General features: G+C 38.1%; 1 protein-coding gene across 3 annotated transcripts in view; it reads right to left on the bottom strand.

Moving 5' to 3' along the window:
• CNTLN (centlein) overlaps window positions 1–18,338 on the bottom strand; it is a 495,968-nt gene that overhangs the window by 430,288 nt on the left and 47,342 nt on the right. For all 3 annotated transcript variants that reach the window (XM_057313468.1, XM_057313469.1, XM_057313470.1), the window contains one exon: window positions 2,352–2,482. In XM_057313468.1, the coding sequence (XP_057169451.1) occupies window positions 2,352–2,363 (12 nt within the window). In that variant the 5' untranslated portion in view covers window positions 2,364–2,482. The remainder of the gene's footprint in view (window positions 1–2,351; window positions 2,483–18,338) is intronic.

Raw genomic sequence — 18,338 nt, 5'->3', positions numbered from 1 at the left:
GTAGTTCCACTTATTTTTGCTTTTGTCGCCTTTCCTTTTGGTGTCATACCCAAGAAGTCATTGCTAAAACCAATGTCAAGGAGTTTTCGCCCTATGTTTTCCTTTAGGAAAACATTTCCAGTCTTACATTTAACTCATGTCAAGTAAATTTTTGTGGATGCTACAAGACCGGGATCCAGTTTTACTCTTTTGCACGTGACTATTCAATTTTCCTACTCTATTTATTGAAGAGACTCTCTTTTCCCCTTTGAATATTCTTGTCTCCCATGTGAAGTATTAGTTGACTAGATAATTCTTCTTGTGTTTTTATTTTTGTTTTGTTTTTAATTTAAGTAGGCTCCACACCCAGCGGGAACCCAAGGTGGGGCCTAAACTCACAACCCTGAGATCAAGGCCTTAACTGAGATCAAGAGTCAGATGCTTTACTGACTGAGCAACCCATGTGCCCTGTAGATAATTAATTCTTATTGTTAAGACTTGAGGAAGACTTCATGAAGAAGGTGACAATTAAAGCTGGTCTTTGAAGCATGGGGAAGATGGGACGGTGAAAAAAGAAGTCCAGGGAGATGGAAGAAGAGTAGGAGAGACACAGAAACATATGATTGTTTGGCGTGATGAGGAATAGAAATTACTCCAATGTAGCTATGGGGCAGATTGCATACAGGGAAATAAGTGGGAGATATAACCAGAGAAGTAAGTTGTGGTGATGCTTACTGACATACAAACAAGTTTAGAGTTTATTCTGTGATAAGGGCAAGGATCAGACCCAGCTGACTTAACCATTTAGATAGAGGTGGAGACATAGAAACAGAGAAAGAGGCAGACACTGCTCAAGTGAGCTGACAAATGAAATGAGGAAAACCCCAGAGAGGACCCATGGTTCATAGACCCAGGATAAGAATAAAGCAGGGTTGATTTAGGCACAGTCACTTGGTCCATAAGCAAAACATGCTCCCACAGAGTGTCCTCTGACTCATCAGAACAGTCACTCCTTCTTCAGTAGGGAAGAGCTAGGGAAGTGGGTTCTTACAAGATTAAATACATCCCCCTCTCTTTGGGCTGATGCAGAGTAGAGAGAGGATGCTGAAATTTCCCTCTCCTTTTTCAGAACTAACTGAAGTATAGAAAGTACATCCAAGGAGGAAGGACTAATTAGAGGAGATTGGTCCAGAAGATGTTTAAATGGTAGAGTTTATAGGATTTGACAACAACTGGCTGTGGAGGAAAAAAGGCAGGAAATAAGTTAAGGTGCATCCTGGATAACCAGGGATAGATATGCCTATAAATAAGGGGGAGAAACAGGTGGATAACTGTGGAGGAGAAGAGATGAGCTTCCAGTGGGATTTACTCTGAGATGTAAAGAAGGTAATTAAAAATGAGTCAATCATGACAATAAAGTGAATTTAAGAAATTGCATTAGGACTGTTTTTATGCAAGCAAAAGAAACTCAACTTGAATTAGAACATATGGCTATTTATAGGCTCACATAACTGGGAATTTCAAGGAATCAGTGAAGTTTCAGTCATAGCTGCTCCAGGGTTCAAACGTATCATCAGGGGCGCCTGGCTGGCTCAGTCAGAAGAGCACACAACTCTTGATCTTGGGGTGGTGAGTTTGAGCCCCATGTTGGGTGTGGAGATTACTTAAATGAATAAACTTTTAAAAAGTGTTATCAAAAAAACATATCATTAGGAATTAGTCATCACTCTCCATCTCCTGGCTCTGTTTCCCTCTGTGTTGGTTTCATTCCCAGGCCAATTTCTCACACAGCAGCAGGGATGACTAGGGGCAGCTCTAGGATTACTGTTCCTCTCACTGGTATCCCAGTGAGAAGAAAGCATGTCTCTTTCATAAGATTTTCTAGCAAAAGTTCCAGAGAAAAATCTGATTTTCCCTCTTTGGCACATGTGCTCATCCCTAAAACCAATCATTTTGTCTGGATGGGTTTAGGCTCTGATTGGCTAGGCCTGGTCATGTGCCTGGAGCTGCCTAACCGTAAAACCAGTAGGATGAATTTTGAACATTCTTACTTTCTGTCATTCAACTTGCTTGGAGGATCTTGGAGCACAGCATAGTGTGAGGATTTTAGGTCTGGTTGGTGGGGTGGGGACAGCTATTTGCAGGGGAAAGCAGATTGAGGCCTTGGGCACTGGAAGAGAAGGTCTATGAAAGACCGGATAGCAGAATGGCACCAGTCCCAAAGACAACTTCATTGACCTCATAGTTTTATTTGGGGCTTCCTGCCCTTGACTTTCCAAGAGGAAACCATCAGTGCAAATAGCAAAACTCAGTATGGGTAACAAATATGCAGAAAATACAGTTAATTCACCAAAAGATTTTGTAAAGCTTACCTCTTTATCCATTTCTTAGCCAGGTTCCAATGATAAAGTAAATCACAAAGGCTGTGTACATTCAGTTATACAAGTTCATTCTTCAGAGCAGTCATCTCAAACTTCAAATCCTCTTTTAAATCTTTTCAAATCTATAAGGTGATGCAAAGCAGAAGTCAAGATCTGCTACGAAAATAAAGCCCAGCATATATATTGAGCCAAGAATGTTTTGTCACCATAGAACCAGAAGCAGGAAGGGGCCTTAGTTCAACTTGCTTATGATTTTAGACAAGGAACCACATAATTCGACAAAGGCCAGACAGTCATGAAGCGGCAGACCTGGTACTAAAATTCACATCTCCTGTCTCCTCGCCCCGATCATGTTTCATCATATCATCCTACATCAGCTCAATACTTCTCCTAGGAGAAAATCATCCAACCATTCTAATATGGTCCTGTATTTGTTAAAGTATCCACCTAGTGGAGTTGGGTGTGGTTCAGCTAGGGTTAATCCTGGTTGCCTATGATCACTGCTAGGAACATTTGAAAAACATAAAATCAATCCAGATTCATTTAGCCAATTAAATCAAACCTGTGCTTGATTTTGTTGTTGTTGTTTTCTATTTCATGGAATTTCTTTCATTCATCCCAGACTCCCAAAACTCAACCCATTTTTGCAAATGATCCCGTAGGTCAGGGACCACTAGGATTGAACATCAATAGATGGAGAAACAGCCCCTGCCATTGAAAATCAAGAGCCCCTGTCGAAAGAGCTAAATGTCTAAATAGGAAACTGTCACAGTGGTAAAAAGAAAGCAGGGAGAATTCCCACTAGGGGATGCAGATCAAATAAAACAGAAGAGTATTTTATTCAGGCCTATTAAAATAGACAATTAAAAACAATACAGTTGTCCCTGCAGGGAAACAACTGAGCAGCTCCTCACTTACATATGCAGAGCACAGTGTGCTTATATGGCACCTTTCAGACAGACTACGCAGCACACTACCGGCATCACTAAGTAGATCAGCCGAAGTCAAAGTGAGGCTTGGACTACGGCTTCCACATAGTGTGATGCCTAGAAAAGTCCAAATCTGGCCAGAAAGTTTCACATTTAAGAAACGAAGTGGCCCAACTATTTATTTTTGCAGTCTTAATATGATTGAGGGAATTCCTAAGAGAGTCATTTAACAACTGTTCCTTTAAAAAGTGAAGACTCATGGTATCAAAAGATAACGTCAGCTGGGGTGCCTGGGTGGCTCAGTCATTAAGTGTCTGCCTTCGGCTCGGGTCATGATCCCAGGGTCCTGGGATCGAGCCCCATATCGGGCTCCCTGCTCTGCTGGGAGCCTGCTTCTTCCTCTCCAACTCCCCCTGCTTGTGTTCCCTCTCTCGCTGGCTGTCTCTCTCTCTCTGTCAAATAAATAAATAAAATCTTTAAAAAAAAAGAAGTCAGCTGAATGACGACCCTTGAGCTTTCAGTTAGCATTTGGAATGGTCAAGCAAGTTTCACTACCACTTGCTTGTAGTCATTCATGCAGCAATGCATTTGTATAGCGAATGTTTCTTGGGTATCAATGATGAGCCAGACTCTATCCTCGGTAGAGCATAATACATAGAGAAACTGGACCCCTTACTGAGCATGGTCTAGTGGGACACAGCAAGCTACCCTTCTCTCCTGTTTTGCTGCTTCTTCTCTTTCCAGGACCACTCTTTGACTTGAGCAAGGGGAGTCCTGTGCTGGGTCCCAAATACCCCAAAGACATACACACTAACAAATATATTCAAAAACCGAGGATGTTTTTGTCACTAGAGATCTGGCTCTCAGTACCGACTCTGTTTAACTTGAAACTAGAAATATCTGCCACCTCTTCCCTGGGGATTAATACCACTGAGGCCCAGAGATAGGCCTCACCACATCTCTTTCCCTATGTCTTTCTGAAACAAAGGGTAACTGTCTCTGCATACCAGGAAGACTTAAGGACAGTGCCATTGTCAGCTACAGAGAGCAACTCTATTTCAGAACATGAGAGGATTTGAGAGGTGAAATTGCTTAAGAGAAAAAACAAAGTAATTGAGTTGTCAAAGCCTTCTCAGATAGTGTTCATTCAATAGATTGTTGCATAAAGAAGCATCCTTTCCCATTACTACCAAGCACTAAACACTGACTTTCCTTCAAATTAAATTTCTGGGTGCCAGAGTTCTGGAAATAACCACGAATGTGGCACACAGTATTTGCGACAGTTGCACATGGCAGTTAAATAAATTTCCATAAAATTAAATAATTTCAATTGCTCTTATATATAGGAATAGGCCTAGACATTACATATGCGAAGTGTAATACTGACTACCTTGTCATTGAGCTGGACATTGAAGGCTAGAAAAACTAAAATTGAGAATAGTTTTATTTTGATAAAAAAGCTAATGAGATTTAAATAAACTTTAATTTTATCTGTAAAATGCATTTGAAATAAATAAAAATGTTACCTTAAAATTTTAAAACTTAATTTATAATTTGAAATTAAACATTTAGACATATGATATGTGGGCCTCCATTTGTACTCTTGCCTCGGGCCCTGCAAATAACAGGGGTAAGCTTATTTCTTCCCCCACTCCCATGAATACATACTAATGAAATAATTGCTGAGTAAATAGTGTTTCAAAAGTGTCAAAATGAGAATGTTAAATATAGCAATGGCTAAAATACAGGAAATGTGGATAGCAAAAATACATCTGTTGAAATAATTAAAAATAAGTTATTCTCATTGCACTCTGATAGGCTTCCTTTAATTTTGACCTCCATGACATAGTTTCTATCATGTCCTTTATCTTCCAAATTCTTATCTTAAAATCTCCTCTTTTCTCGATTTGTAAGCAGCCTGTGGAAGAGTTTCCTACTTCTCTTTAGCCCCAACAGTGCTTTGTTCATATTAAGATCGTAATAAATAAAAGGTTAATGAATAAGTCAATATAAAACACTGTTCTAGCAACATATTACGTGGGGATGGGACCTAGACCTTGCTATCACCAGATTCTAAATAGATATATCTTCAAAAACCTTATCTCAAAATTCAAACCCAATTTCATGGCTACATAAAATTTTCCATTGTCGCACAGATGTACTGTAACAAACCAGAGAGTGCAATTCACTAAATACCATGTTAGTAAGAAAATCACAACAGCTGGTATTATTGAGAACATTAAGAACGCTTATTGGAGAAATAATACCCACATCAACTTTGAAGAGCATGAAACTGAATCTCACTAGGGCAGTTCCATTCCTTCTACTTATCTCTATCTAGGAATGAATGAATCAGAAGATTCTGCAAATGATTTATGATTTCCCTTATATCTGGAAAGGGAATATAAATGAATAAAAGGAGGAGCCCAAGAGGCTATGTGGGTAAGTGTGCACATGGCAGATGAAATGCAATTAAGAGAACAAACACCATTATATGGATGAAGCCTCGACCTTATACACATTTCTGAAGGAGACCAGATATGGCTTGTTGTTTGTTAAATGATTACTTTCTGTAATTCAAGAATTAGCACGTAGGTGGTACACTAAACAAATGGTGTATGTCTAGCTTATGTGATACCTTTTTATTGAGAACTAGTCCATCTATTCCTACTCGCAGGCTACGGTGGACTCCAGTCACAGATGACTGGACCAGCATGAACACTTGATCCAAACGAGGCCAAACTAACTATTTTCACAGAGATCTGATAGGAGTGAGATAGAGTAAATTCAGGAGCTTTAGGATGAGCCTTTTCTATCATATAGCCTGAGAGCCAGAGACCGCTGACCTGGATATGGACAGAGAGAAGCGTAGAGCTAGGAAGCGCAGAGCAGTCATGCCCGCATGAACACCTGCTGGCTCTCCAGGTTCTGTTTAGTCCCTGGGCAAGCCCGCTGTCTTTGGGTACTTTCAGATACTCCCACATTCTTCTAATAAATTCTCTTTACTACTTGAGCAGTTAGTCTCTCTTACTTCCAATCAAAACAACTTAGTTAAGAAAAGGGAAGAATACACACTCTAAGCACATCGGTCATGGTGCTTAGAACCTTCATTGTAATATAAAGGTTTGAGCCACCTTCTCCAATGAACTCCTCAGTGAATGTGAGAGAGAAGCTATAGACTTAAGAAATAATTATGTTTGAAAATACATATGAAATAATTGGATCTTTAGTACCCAACATTGAAGAACAACAAAGTTTAGAGAAGAAAACTATATATGTCCCATAAATTCTGTCAAACCTAGGAGACGTTAAAATACACACACACACACACACACACACAGAAATGGGATCGAAGAGGTGAGGAACCAGTCACAAGAAAAGAAATAAAACAGAATTTAATCTGTTCTGCTATTTGGCAATGCTTCGTGTATAATTCATGCAGTATCTTGCTCTAAGTTGGATGTGAATTGACTCACAAGAGAGTTGGAGATAATGTCACTGTGAATATTAAATCAACCAGCAAGAGGTGGGAAGGTGGTGACACTAAAGATAAGATCAGATACAAACCCAGTGAACTCTTAAATAAAGAAACAAGTGAGCCCAGCTGGGCCATAAACAACCACCAAAGTAAAAGGCAATAAAAGAGAAGGAAAATAAGATACTCAAATGTAATGAAGCAAGACTTATAATGACTAGTGCCTAGAATGCCATTTAAGTAATACAAGCTTCTGCAACCACAGTGATTAAAGAATATATTTAACTGGTTGTCTAAACTTTCAGTGGGATCACCCTGAATGGACTATGTCTTACATTATTATGAGTTGTCTTTCCTAGTACTTAAGAAACAAGGAGCAGAGAAGGAAAACACTGACCTGGATCTGGCAAGTTTAAAATGGACCTTGGATTTAAGTGGACAGTGGGTGATGAGCTTCAAGACCTTTCATGAAGAGGAAGAGCTTCCCTCAGTTGAGAGAGTACATCAAGAGAAGAATGAGCCCTAAGGTTAATGGGCAAGACACATAACTCAGATTTGCTACATTCCACAATTAAAGTCCACATTTTATGTTTATTTCAAGTGCCTTGGTTGGTCAGAAAATTCTTAGTATATAATCAAGATTAAATTTAAATAGGCATTAAATCATCGTATTGTATACCTTAAACTTTCACAACTTTACATGTCAATTACATCTCAATAAAGCTGGAAAAAATGAATGAATAGAAGTAGGTACATTAATTCATCCATGTGGGAAATGAATCCAGAATACTCATGAGAAGTTGTAATGGAAATATGAAATTTCTTATATAAGACAAGCATGATACAAGAATCTGCCAAGTATTTTTTAATATTCCTATTTATTTATTTATTTATTTATTTATTTATTTATTTATTTATGAGAGATAGAGAGCAGGGGAGGAGCAGAGGGAGAAGGAGCTGGGGGAGGGGGTGGTGGAGAGAGAATCCCAACCAGCCTCCACACTCAGCTCAGAGCCTGACTAGGGGCTCGATCCTATGACCCTGAGATCATGACCCAAACTGAAATCAAGAGTGGGATGCTCAACCGACTGAGCCACACAGGTGCCCCAACATTCATAATTTTTAAACCATAAATCCTTTATCACAATTTATTAGCAAAAATAGCACAACAAACTGAGTTAGCCTGTTATCAGATTCACATTTAGTACATCAGGTAAGTGTTTCTTGCACTTTAGCTCTGCTGTAGGGGTAAAAAGATTCTCTGCAGTATAAAAAGTACTAGGCAGATATAGGTGTTCATTACTCATTTAACTCTAAAATAAGCTGGATCTAGGGGTGCCTGCCTCGCTCAGTTGGTAAAGCATGAGACTCTTGATCTCATGGTTGTGAGTTCAAGCCCCACGTTGGGCACAGACATTACTTAAAAAAAATAAATTAATAAATTAATAAAAAATAAAATAAGCTGGATCTAGAGAATATAAAGTTCATTATGATTGAAATTGGCCCAAAATCAATATAGGAAACCCACAAAACTTTAATTATTATAAACAAGAGATACAATCTTTTTAAACTAGTATTCAAAACAATTATTTGATTGATATACTAGTGTATGTTATTTTTCAGGGTTGCGATGTACCAGTTATCAATAAAATTCAATTCAGTTCTACTATGAGTAAAACAATGTGCTAGCTTATATATTGCTAGTGAAAGTATGACTGGCACTCCCCGCCCAGGAAAGCAATTTAGTTAAACAAAAAGTTTTGTATATGTTTATATCTTTGACACAGTAATTCCACTTCCAGATCCCTTATCTAAAGAAATAATCAGATGACTTCATGGGTAACTATTTAAAGAAGAAGTAATACCAATTCTTTATGATCCAATTCCAACTCACTCTATGAGGCCAGTATTACCCTGATACAAAAACCAGACAAAAGACAAAGACCAACATCTCTTATAAATATTGATACAAAAATCTTCAGCAAAATACTAACAAACCAAATCCAATAACATATAAAAAGAATTATACACCATGGTCAAATGGGATTTATTGCAGGAATACAATGTTAGTTTAACACTCAAAAATCAATGAATGCAACACACCATTATCAACAGACTAAAAAACAAACCTACATGATCATCTCATGAAACACAGAAAAAGTGCTTGATAAATTCCAACATTCTTTCATGAAAAAAACACTCAATAACTAGGAAGAGAAAGGAACTTACTCAAGATGATAAAGGGCATTTATAAAAAATCTACAACTTACATCATACTTAATGTTGAAAGACTGGATACTTTCCCCCTAATATTGGAAATAAGACAAGGATATTCACTCTTGCCAGTTTTAGTCAACATTGTACTGGAGGTTCTAGCCTGGACAATTGTGCAAGAAAATGAAATAAAACATGTACAGATTAGAAAGGAAAAAGTAAAACTATATTCACAGATGGCATGATTTTATATATAGAAAATCTTAAAGAACCCACAAAAAACTGTTAGAACTAATAAAAGTGTTCAGGAAAGTTGCAGGATACAAGATCAATATGCAAAAATCAATTGTATTTCTGTACAGTTACAATAAACAATCCAAAAATGAAATTAAGAAAAAAATTCTATTTATATTAGCATCAAAAAGAATAAAATACTTAGGAAAAAATTTAACCAAAGAATTGCAAAATTTATACTCCAAAAATCATAAAACATTCTCGGACGAATTGAAAGATGACCTAATGAACAGAAAAATCAGTCCATGTTCATGGATTGGAAGACTTAATATTGTTAAGTTGGTAATATTCCCCCAAATTGATCTACAGATTCAACACAATACCTACCAGAATAACAGCTGACTTCTTTGTATAAATTGACAAGCTAATCCTGAAAGTCACATGGAAAGGCAAGGGACATAGAATAGTCAAAACAATCTTTAAAAAGAACAAAGTTGAAGGATTCATACTTCCCAATTTTAGAACTTACCACAAAGCAAAGTAATCAAGATACAGTGGTACTGACATCAGGATATACATACAGATCAATGGAATAGAATGAAGATTCCAGAAATTAGTCCATGTATCTATTTACGGTCAATTGGTTTTAGAAAGGATGCCAAGATAACTCAATAGGGAAAGAAGAGTCTTTTCAACAAATGGTACTGGAACAACTGGATGTCCACATGCAGAAGAATGAGTTACCTTGCATCATATACAAAACGTAACTCGAAATGCATCAAAGACCTAACGTAAGACTCCAGACTCTCAGAAGTTCTTTAAAAAACACTATCAAGAAAGTGAAAAGACAACCTATAGAATGGGAAAAAATATTTGCAAAGCATATATCCAATAAGTAACTTTCATCTAGAATAAAGAACTTTTACAACTCAATGATAAAGAGACAGCCCTATTTAAAAATAGGCAAAGCATCTAAATTGACATTTCACCAAAAGGAGATATACAAATGGACAAGAGATAATCAGAAAAGTTAATAAACTGATATATAGGTGTGCTCACTGCAGCAATATTCACTTAATAGCAAAAAAAAAAAAAAAGAAAGCAACCTACATACCCCAAAATAGGGAAATAATGACATAAATTATAGTACATCAAAACATCGAAATATGATATAGCAATTACAAAGGTTTATGAAATGGCAGCATAGGGAAACCAGTAAGTATGAGAGCACTGGAGATAAAAGGCTTGTGTTTCAATCCCAGTTGTACCGCTCAGCTGATTCGTGTTCTTGGACACATAACATGTCTAAGTTTTCCTTTTCTTCACCTGTAGTTTTTTGCTAGGATTAAGGTGGTTATCTATGTGAAGTGCTTACCACATTGCATAGCACATAATGAGTCCTAAATATCCGTTTGAAAAAAAGGGTTCTGGTGTGCTTTTATTAGCATGTTGACATCCTTTGAATAGAGTATCAAGCAAAGAAGCAGGTTATGGAAGTATACATAAGATATTCAACAAACCTTTGAATGAATAGTTAGAGAGATGGGTATATAGGATAGATACATGGATGAATACAGAAATATATAATGAAATATTATAGTAGCCCATGCCATACCTTTAACAGGGCAGGTAATTTTGATTTATTATTATTTTCCAATTCATATGTCTGACTATCTTTTTTAAGGGTACTTCTTCTTTTTTAAGATTTTATTTATTTATTTGAGAGCAAAGTAGTGAGAGAGAGCAGGAGCAGGGACACGGGGGGGGGGGGCAGGGAGAGGGAGAAACAGGCTCCCCGCTGAGCAGGGAGTCAAGGACGCCAGGCTCGATCCCAGGACCCTGAAATCATGACCGAGCCAAAGACAGACGTTTAACGAACAGAGCCACCCAGGCACCCCTTGAGGATACTTAACTTTACATGTTCTTTTCTGTGTGTCATGCCCAGTTTTCGTATGGGTGTCTACTAAGAAGAGGTGACATTAACCAGAAACACTCATGGCTTGCAGAGAAAGTTGGCCATTTTATTTCTACTCAGACATTATACTTACTACCACTCCATTCCTTGCTAGAGGCAGCCTGTAGTTTGTATGTGCTACAAGTACATTTTGAACTTACTCATTTTTTTAAAATCCCCCCTTGTTGGCAATTAGCAATCAAATTCTTAATTAGCTTAAATCCACCTGGCTATTTTGCACCTAATAAATCAATTAATTCAATTCACATGGAGGGGATTGCATTTAGGGCCATATTTTAGTCATTACTGGCCATCATTGTGTGTGGCTGCTGTATGTACAGTGAAGACGGGATATCCAAGCAGAATTTGTATTCTCCACTGCTTTGCAGCCTGTCAGATAAGTGGAGAGTGTGGTTAGTGTTTTTAATGCAGAACGGGATTTAGCAACAGGCCTCAGAAGACCAAAACAGAAATTAGGAGTCTAGTGTACGTTTTAAACAGGTTCACAGTTTAGACTACAGCCTTCCAGATATACCTGATGATGGGCAGTGTCATTCATTTCAGACTCCAGTTGTATTTTTCCAGTAGAAAAAGGATGAAATATATTCTCTGTTGTTGAAATAAAGGTTGTCGAAGAGTGGGATAGAAATTCCAGCACATGCCAAGAATGAAGTTCACCTGATTATACTTTACCCCCATGTCTCCTGGTGGGTACACAGCTTGGGGAAAGAAGGGAAATGTAAGTCCTCATTTTAAAAGCCAACTTGAAGGACTTTCAAATAGAGAAGTTACTTTCCTCCATTTAATACTATGTTCGTTTCTTGAAAGAGAAACTTCCTCGGGACAATGGTAGTGAGGTAGCAGTGTGCAGAGAATTTTAACGATCAACATAAGATCTTTAGAAAATAGGTTGAGTTTCTATGCAAACACTATTGCATGTCCACCTCTTAATTGTTCCACATATCTGACCTAGTGACATTAATGGTTTGAAAATAGAATCCCAGGGTCGGGGCGCCTGTGTGGTGCAGTCTGACTCTTGATTTCAGCTGGGGTCGTGATCTCAAGGTCCTGAGATTGAGCCCTACATTGGGCTATGCGCTGGGCATAGGGCCTGCTTAGGATTCTCTCTCTTCCTCTCCTTCTATTCCTCACCCCTCCCTGCTCTCTAAAATAAACAAACAAATAAACAAACCCAGTGTAATCAATCTATTGAAATGTTTAGATACAGATTGAAACATACTGCTGCAGCTTAATAGTGGGTATTTCATTCACAAGTCTGAAAATACTGTTGCTCATTGACAAAGTAATATTTCATTAACCTACTGTGACTCAGGCATGCCAATAAAGTATATAGGAACATGAGAATCAGGTCTGGGGAAGTAAGGGAGTGGGGGAGTGAGGAAAAGTCTAGTGAACCAACACCACTTTGGAGCTAATTCTTATTGGTGTGCAAATTCGAGTGCCCCAAGGAGTGAAAGGAAATCTCAGCCTTAATCTTTTTTTGCTTTCTTTGTTAATAACTTTATCGAAGGGGCGCCTGGGTGGCTCAGCTGTTAAGCATCTGAGGTCATGGCTCAGGTGATGATTCCAGGGTCCTGGGATCGAGCCCTGCATCGGGTTCCTTGCTCAGCGGGAAGCCTGCTTCTCCTTCTTCCACTCTCCCTGCTTGTGTTCCCTCTCTGTCAAATATATAAGTAAAATCTTTAAAAAAAAAATAACTTTACTGAGATATAATTGACATATAAAATTCAGCCTTTTCAGTATACAATCCAGAAGGTTTTAGTATATTCATAGAATTGTATAAGTATCACCAATATCTAATTCTGGAACATTTTCATCACCCTAAAAAGAAACCTCCTATCAATTAGCAGTCACACCCCATTTCCCCCTCCCACCACTAAGGAATGGTGGGAGGGGGAAATGGGGTGTGACTAGACAGTTCATATAAATGGCATCATATGATATGTTGCCTTTCGTGACTGGCTTCTTTCACTTAGTGTTATGTTTTCAAGGCTCATTCATGTTGCATCATGTGTCAGTACTTCATTCCTTTTTATTGCTGAATAATATTTCATTTCATGGATTTATAACATTTCATTTGTTCATTCTTTAGCTGGTGCAATTTGGGTTGTTTCCATTTTTGAGCTGTTATGAATAATGCTGCCATGAAAACTCGTGGACATGTTTTTATGTAGACTTAGTTTTCAATTCTCTTGGATATATACGTAGGAGTACAAGGGCTCTGTCTTATGGTAAATCTATGTTTAACATTTTGAGGAAGAGCTAAAATGTTTTCTAAAGTGGCTACCCTATTTTAGAAACCTACCAACAATTTAATTATTGTCGCAATTTCTCCACATCCTCCCCAACATCTGTTATTATCTTTGGATTATACCCATCCTGGTTGGTAGGAAATAGTATCTCACTGTGTTTTGATTTGCATTTCTCTAATGACAAAGGATGTGGAGTACAATTTCATGTTTATTGGCCATTTGTATATCTTCTTTGAAGAAATGTTTATTCGTTTCTTTTGCCCATTTTTTTGACTGGGTTGTTTCTGTTTTAATTGTTGAGCTGTAAGAGTTCTTCATATATTCTGGATAAAAGTCCCTTAACAGATATGTGATTTATAAATATTTTCTCTCCTTCTGTGATTTGTCTTTTCACTTTTTTGATGGTGTCCTTTGAAGCACAAAGGCTTTAATTTTGATGAAGTACAATTTTTTTCTCTTGTCCTTTGTACTTTTGGTTTCATATCTAAGAAATCATTGCCTAAATCTAAGATCACAGGGGTTTATGCCTATGTTTTCTTTTACTGTTTTATAGTTTGAGCTCTTCCCTTTATGTCTTTGACCCACTTTGAACCAATTTTTGTAAACATGAGGTAAGGGTTCAACTTCATTCTTTCCTATATGGATATCCTGCTGTCCCAATACCATTTGTTGAAAAGACTGTTCTTTCCCCCATTGAACTGTCTTGGCACTCTCATCAAAAATCAATTCCATAAATGTAGGTTTTTTTCTAGACTCTCAATTCTATTTCATTGATCTATATGTTTATTCTGATGCCAGTACCACACTGTCTTGAATACTACAGCTTTGTAGCAAATTTCAAAATTAAGAAGTGTGAGTTCTCCATCTTCTATTAGTTGCTTTCAAAATTGTTTTGGCTACTCTGGGTCCCTTGCGATTCCATATACATTTTAGAATCAGCTTGTCATTTTCTACCAAAAAGTCTTAATCTTAATTTATACCAACATGCAACAGTTTCTAGTCCAGTGGACAGGACGTGAGTGAAGATGTCATCACTGAAACCAGTTGAAGCCTCATGTTCCAGGTAGGCAGCGCTGGGTAAAGCTTGACCTCGGCAGCATTTACAAGAACAAAAGCAGGCTTCAGTACCTGAAGGTGGAAGAGAGCTGACAGATCTGGGCAGAATATGGAGGTCAGAGCCAAGGAATACAAAAGTCAAGGCCCAGAGATCTGCTATAAGAGCAAGCCACTCTACACCTCAGATAACCATAGCCAAAAGCACTGTGTGCCAGCCACTGTGCTATGTAAGCATTCAATGCATAAAAGTGATTGCTGCTAGAATTACCTTGCCACAGAATCACTAATATAAATGGAAGTCATATTATTGGGTTAGCCCTTCCACCAAAGCCAATTTTGCCAATAATAATAATGATAATGATAACCAATATCTGAGAAGCACTTGCCAGTTTATGGTACCCAGGCACATACGCAATCACAGGATCCAAACAATAACTTTCATAGCAGATGGTATATATGGTCAGTTTATAAACATTCACTAAATTTCTTTTATTATTATTTTTTTAATATTAATTTTTTATTTTTTAAAGATTTATTTATTTGTTTGTTTGAGAGACGCAGAGAGGGAGAGAGCAGGGGAATGTGCAAAGGGAGGAGGAGAGAAAGAATCTCAAGCAAACCCCCGGTGAACACAGAGCCTGACATGGGGCTTGATCCCAGGAACCTGAGATCATGACCTGAGCTGAAACCAAGAGCCAGATGCTTAACCAACTGAGCCACCCAGGCACCTCTCTCTCTCTTTTTTTTTACAGATTTTATTTTTAAGTAATCTCTACACCCAACATGGGCCTCGAACTCACAACACCCCGTACAGACTGAACCAGCCAGGTGCCCCCTCACCGCATTTCTTAATGATTGTTTTAGACACTGGGGGTAAAAAAGACAAATAAGGGGAGGCCCTTCCCTTCAAAAATTGACTTAATAATGGAGATGCAAACATAAAGTATATAATTATATGTGTCAACTAGTATTAAACTTGACAGTAATGGATGCTCCACTCAAATGCTCATGGGAATAATGAGGAAGACACTCCTAATCTGACTTTGGATATGTGTTAGGTAACAGGAGTAAATAGAGAGATCAAAGTTAAACCTAGATGTGACAATAATATAATCTATTGTATTAGACAGGGTTCTCCAGAGAAACATAAAAATAGAACAAATTATCTATCTGTCTGTCTATCTACCTACCTATCTATCTATCTGTCTATCTATCTCTATAATGAGATTTATTATAAGGAACTGGCTCACACAACTATAGAGGTGTCTTAATGATAAATTGTTTTATGTGTGAAAGTGTAGCAAATTATATTACTCTTCAATACCTCTATAAACTCATGAGTAAAAATGCCCCAGTGCAAAACTCAGGATCTCAGGAAATAATTTCAACAGAGAGGAGAGTTGTCCACACCAAGCTAATAGTTGCTGTGTGGAAAATTACACTGATACAGTGAGAGCCTAGAAGTACTTTACCAGGCAAAGTCTCATGGCTGTTAAGGCACAGAGAGGCTCACCAATCAAATTAAAATGTTCAAACCTCATATTTTATTAAATCAATTTAAAGGATACAATGAGAATCAAGGGGAAAGAGCTGGGGTAGGTTAATGCTGTTAGGATATGGTGCAAACTTCCACTCAGGATTTAGAGAGCTGGAAAGAGCAACAGTCCCACCTTTACAATAGAAAAAATTGGGTAATCTGCAAAATCACTTCTTGAATGCTTCAGATAGCTGAGGTTGCAAGGCAACCAGCTAACCCAAAATCTAACAAAAAACAGGTATGTCCAAGTAGAGATGGGCCACAAGCACTTGCTTACTCAGGGCAGATGTGAGATGCCATCCATACAATCTAGTAAGAAGAATTTATTTTAGCTAAAAATGTTTCCTGGACTGCTAAAGGCTGAGTGTGAGCTTGTATAAGATTAAATAATCCCTGGGCACTTGGCTGGTGCAGTTGGTTAAGCGTCCAACTCTTGGTTTCAGTTCAAGTTGTGAGATCAGGTCCCATGTCAGGGTCCACACTCAGTGCAGAGTCTGCTTGAGATTCTCTCTCCCTCTCCCTCTGTCCCTCCCACTTGTGCTCTCTCTCTCAAATGAATAAATAAATCTTTTTTAAAAAATTATATAATCCCTAGGAGCCACAGAGACAAGAAGACACACTTGTGAACTTTTCTCTAAGGATCTCACTCAGTACCCACATGAAAGACTAGAGGTAGGAGAGACAGAGAAAATACAGGCCTGGGAGAGGGGAACAGCAGACACTGCTGGAATTTCACAAAGCCCAACCTAGTCCCTTTCCCCTTGAGAATTAAAAGCCTAAATCACCGGGAAAAGGGTAACAAACCCTGTCACCTACAGGGCACCTATGCAGCGGGGAGAAATGACCAAACCCACAAGCAAACAAACTTCTGATCCTAGGAGAGGGGCAGGAAAATGTTTTGGTCCTTTAGAGTTGCCCTACCACTGGGTTAGGGACAAGAGTGTTGAGAAGTCCCCACCCCTGTGATCCAGAAATGTGGCCTCTAAGACTGAGATTGAACCAGAGAACTCAAGTCCCCAGCTCCCACCATCAGGCTAACAAGCTCTGAGTAACAAGCAACAGCAATTACTACTAAGGGAAGGGCAATAGCAAGGAGGGAGTTCCCTCTCTGAGGTGCAGGCACAAAGGGAAGACCTAATTCTGAGGGTGGGGGTGACACTGAGAAAAACCTTCCAGCAAACCAGCCCCCAGCCTAAGTGCAAGACAAGCTAGAAAGATTTGAAAACTGTACTGAATGTAGGTTTAGCAACAATAAAACACAAACCCAGCTCAACTCCCAACTAACTGTCTTAATACCCCACACTAAGGGGCTAGCAAAATAAGGGGTTATGTTTACTTTCAGGCATGAATGCTACTTCCCACACAAGATGCTCAGCTTTCAATCAAAACTTACCACAAAGAAGCACGCAAAAACAGCACTCTTGTTAAAAGACAAAGCAGTTAATAATGCAGATATGACCCAGATATTGGAACTGTCAGATAAGGAACTTAAATAACTACAATTAACATGTTAAAAGCTCTAGTGTGCTATAAGAAACAATCAAATGAAATGCTAGAAATGAAAACAGAGATAAAGAATTATTTTGACAGGCTTCTCAGTAGATTTGAAACAGCCAAGAAAAGAATCAGTGAACTTGAAAGTAGGAGAATAGAAACTACAGAAACTGAAATACAAAGAGGAAAAAGATGTTTAAAAAAATAGAATAGACCATTCAAGAGCAATGGGTCAATATCAAATTGTATAACATACTTGTAATTGGAATCCCAGTAGAACAAGATAGAATTGGACAGAAGAAATATTTGAAGATACAATGGCAGAGAATTTTCCAAAATTGAAGGGACCCCATTATATGCATTCTGGGTTACGGTATTCATATTTCTTGTCTTTCTGCCACATCAGCCTTCTTCTCTACTGATGGTGTAATTTAAGAATCACTATCAGGTTTAAGCAAAGGGGCTTAGAAGATGGAAAGCGACTAGAACTAACACATGCTTGAGTGATGCAAGAAAAAGAATATAGCATACCAACGAGCCTGCTGAGTAAGTTTTTTGGGGCAGAGGTAACATAGGACCAGAATGGTATCATCAATGAGCGGCTGATTTAATACTGAGTGCTTCAATATTGAGTGCTCAGTATTGAATATTAAGTGTTTCATGTGCCCCATGTTTTTTTAGTGTATTACGAATATTTTGTGCCTCTTGGTCCTTGTACCTTTCAGAGCTCCTCAAACTCTTGTAATTTCCTTCATATACATCTCTATACATACATATATATATATATATATATATATATATATATATATACA

Source organism: Ursus arctos, unplaced genomic scaffold (genome assembly GCF_023065955.2).
Source record: "Ursus arctos isolate Adak ecotype North America unplaced genomic scaffold, UrsArc2.0 scaffold_18, whole genome shotgun sequence".
NCBI lineage: Eukaryota > Metazoa > Chordata > Mammalia > Carnivora > Ursidae > Ursus > Ursus arctos.
The sequence above is the reverse complement of the archived record's forward strand: the minus strand, read 5'-3'. Positions and strand labels throughout refer to the sequence as shown.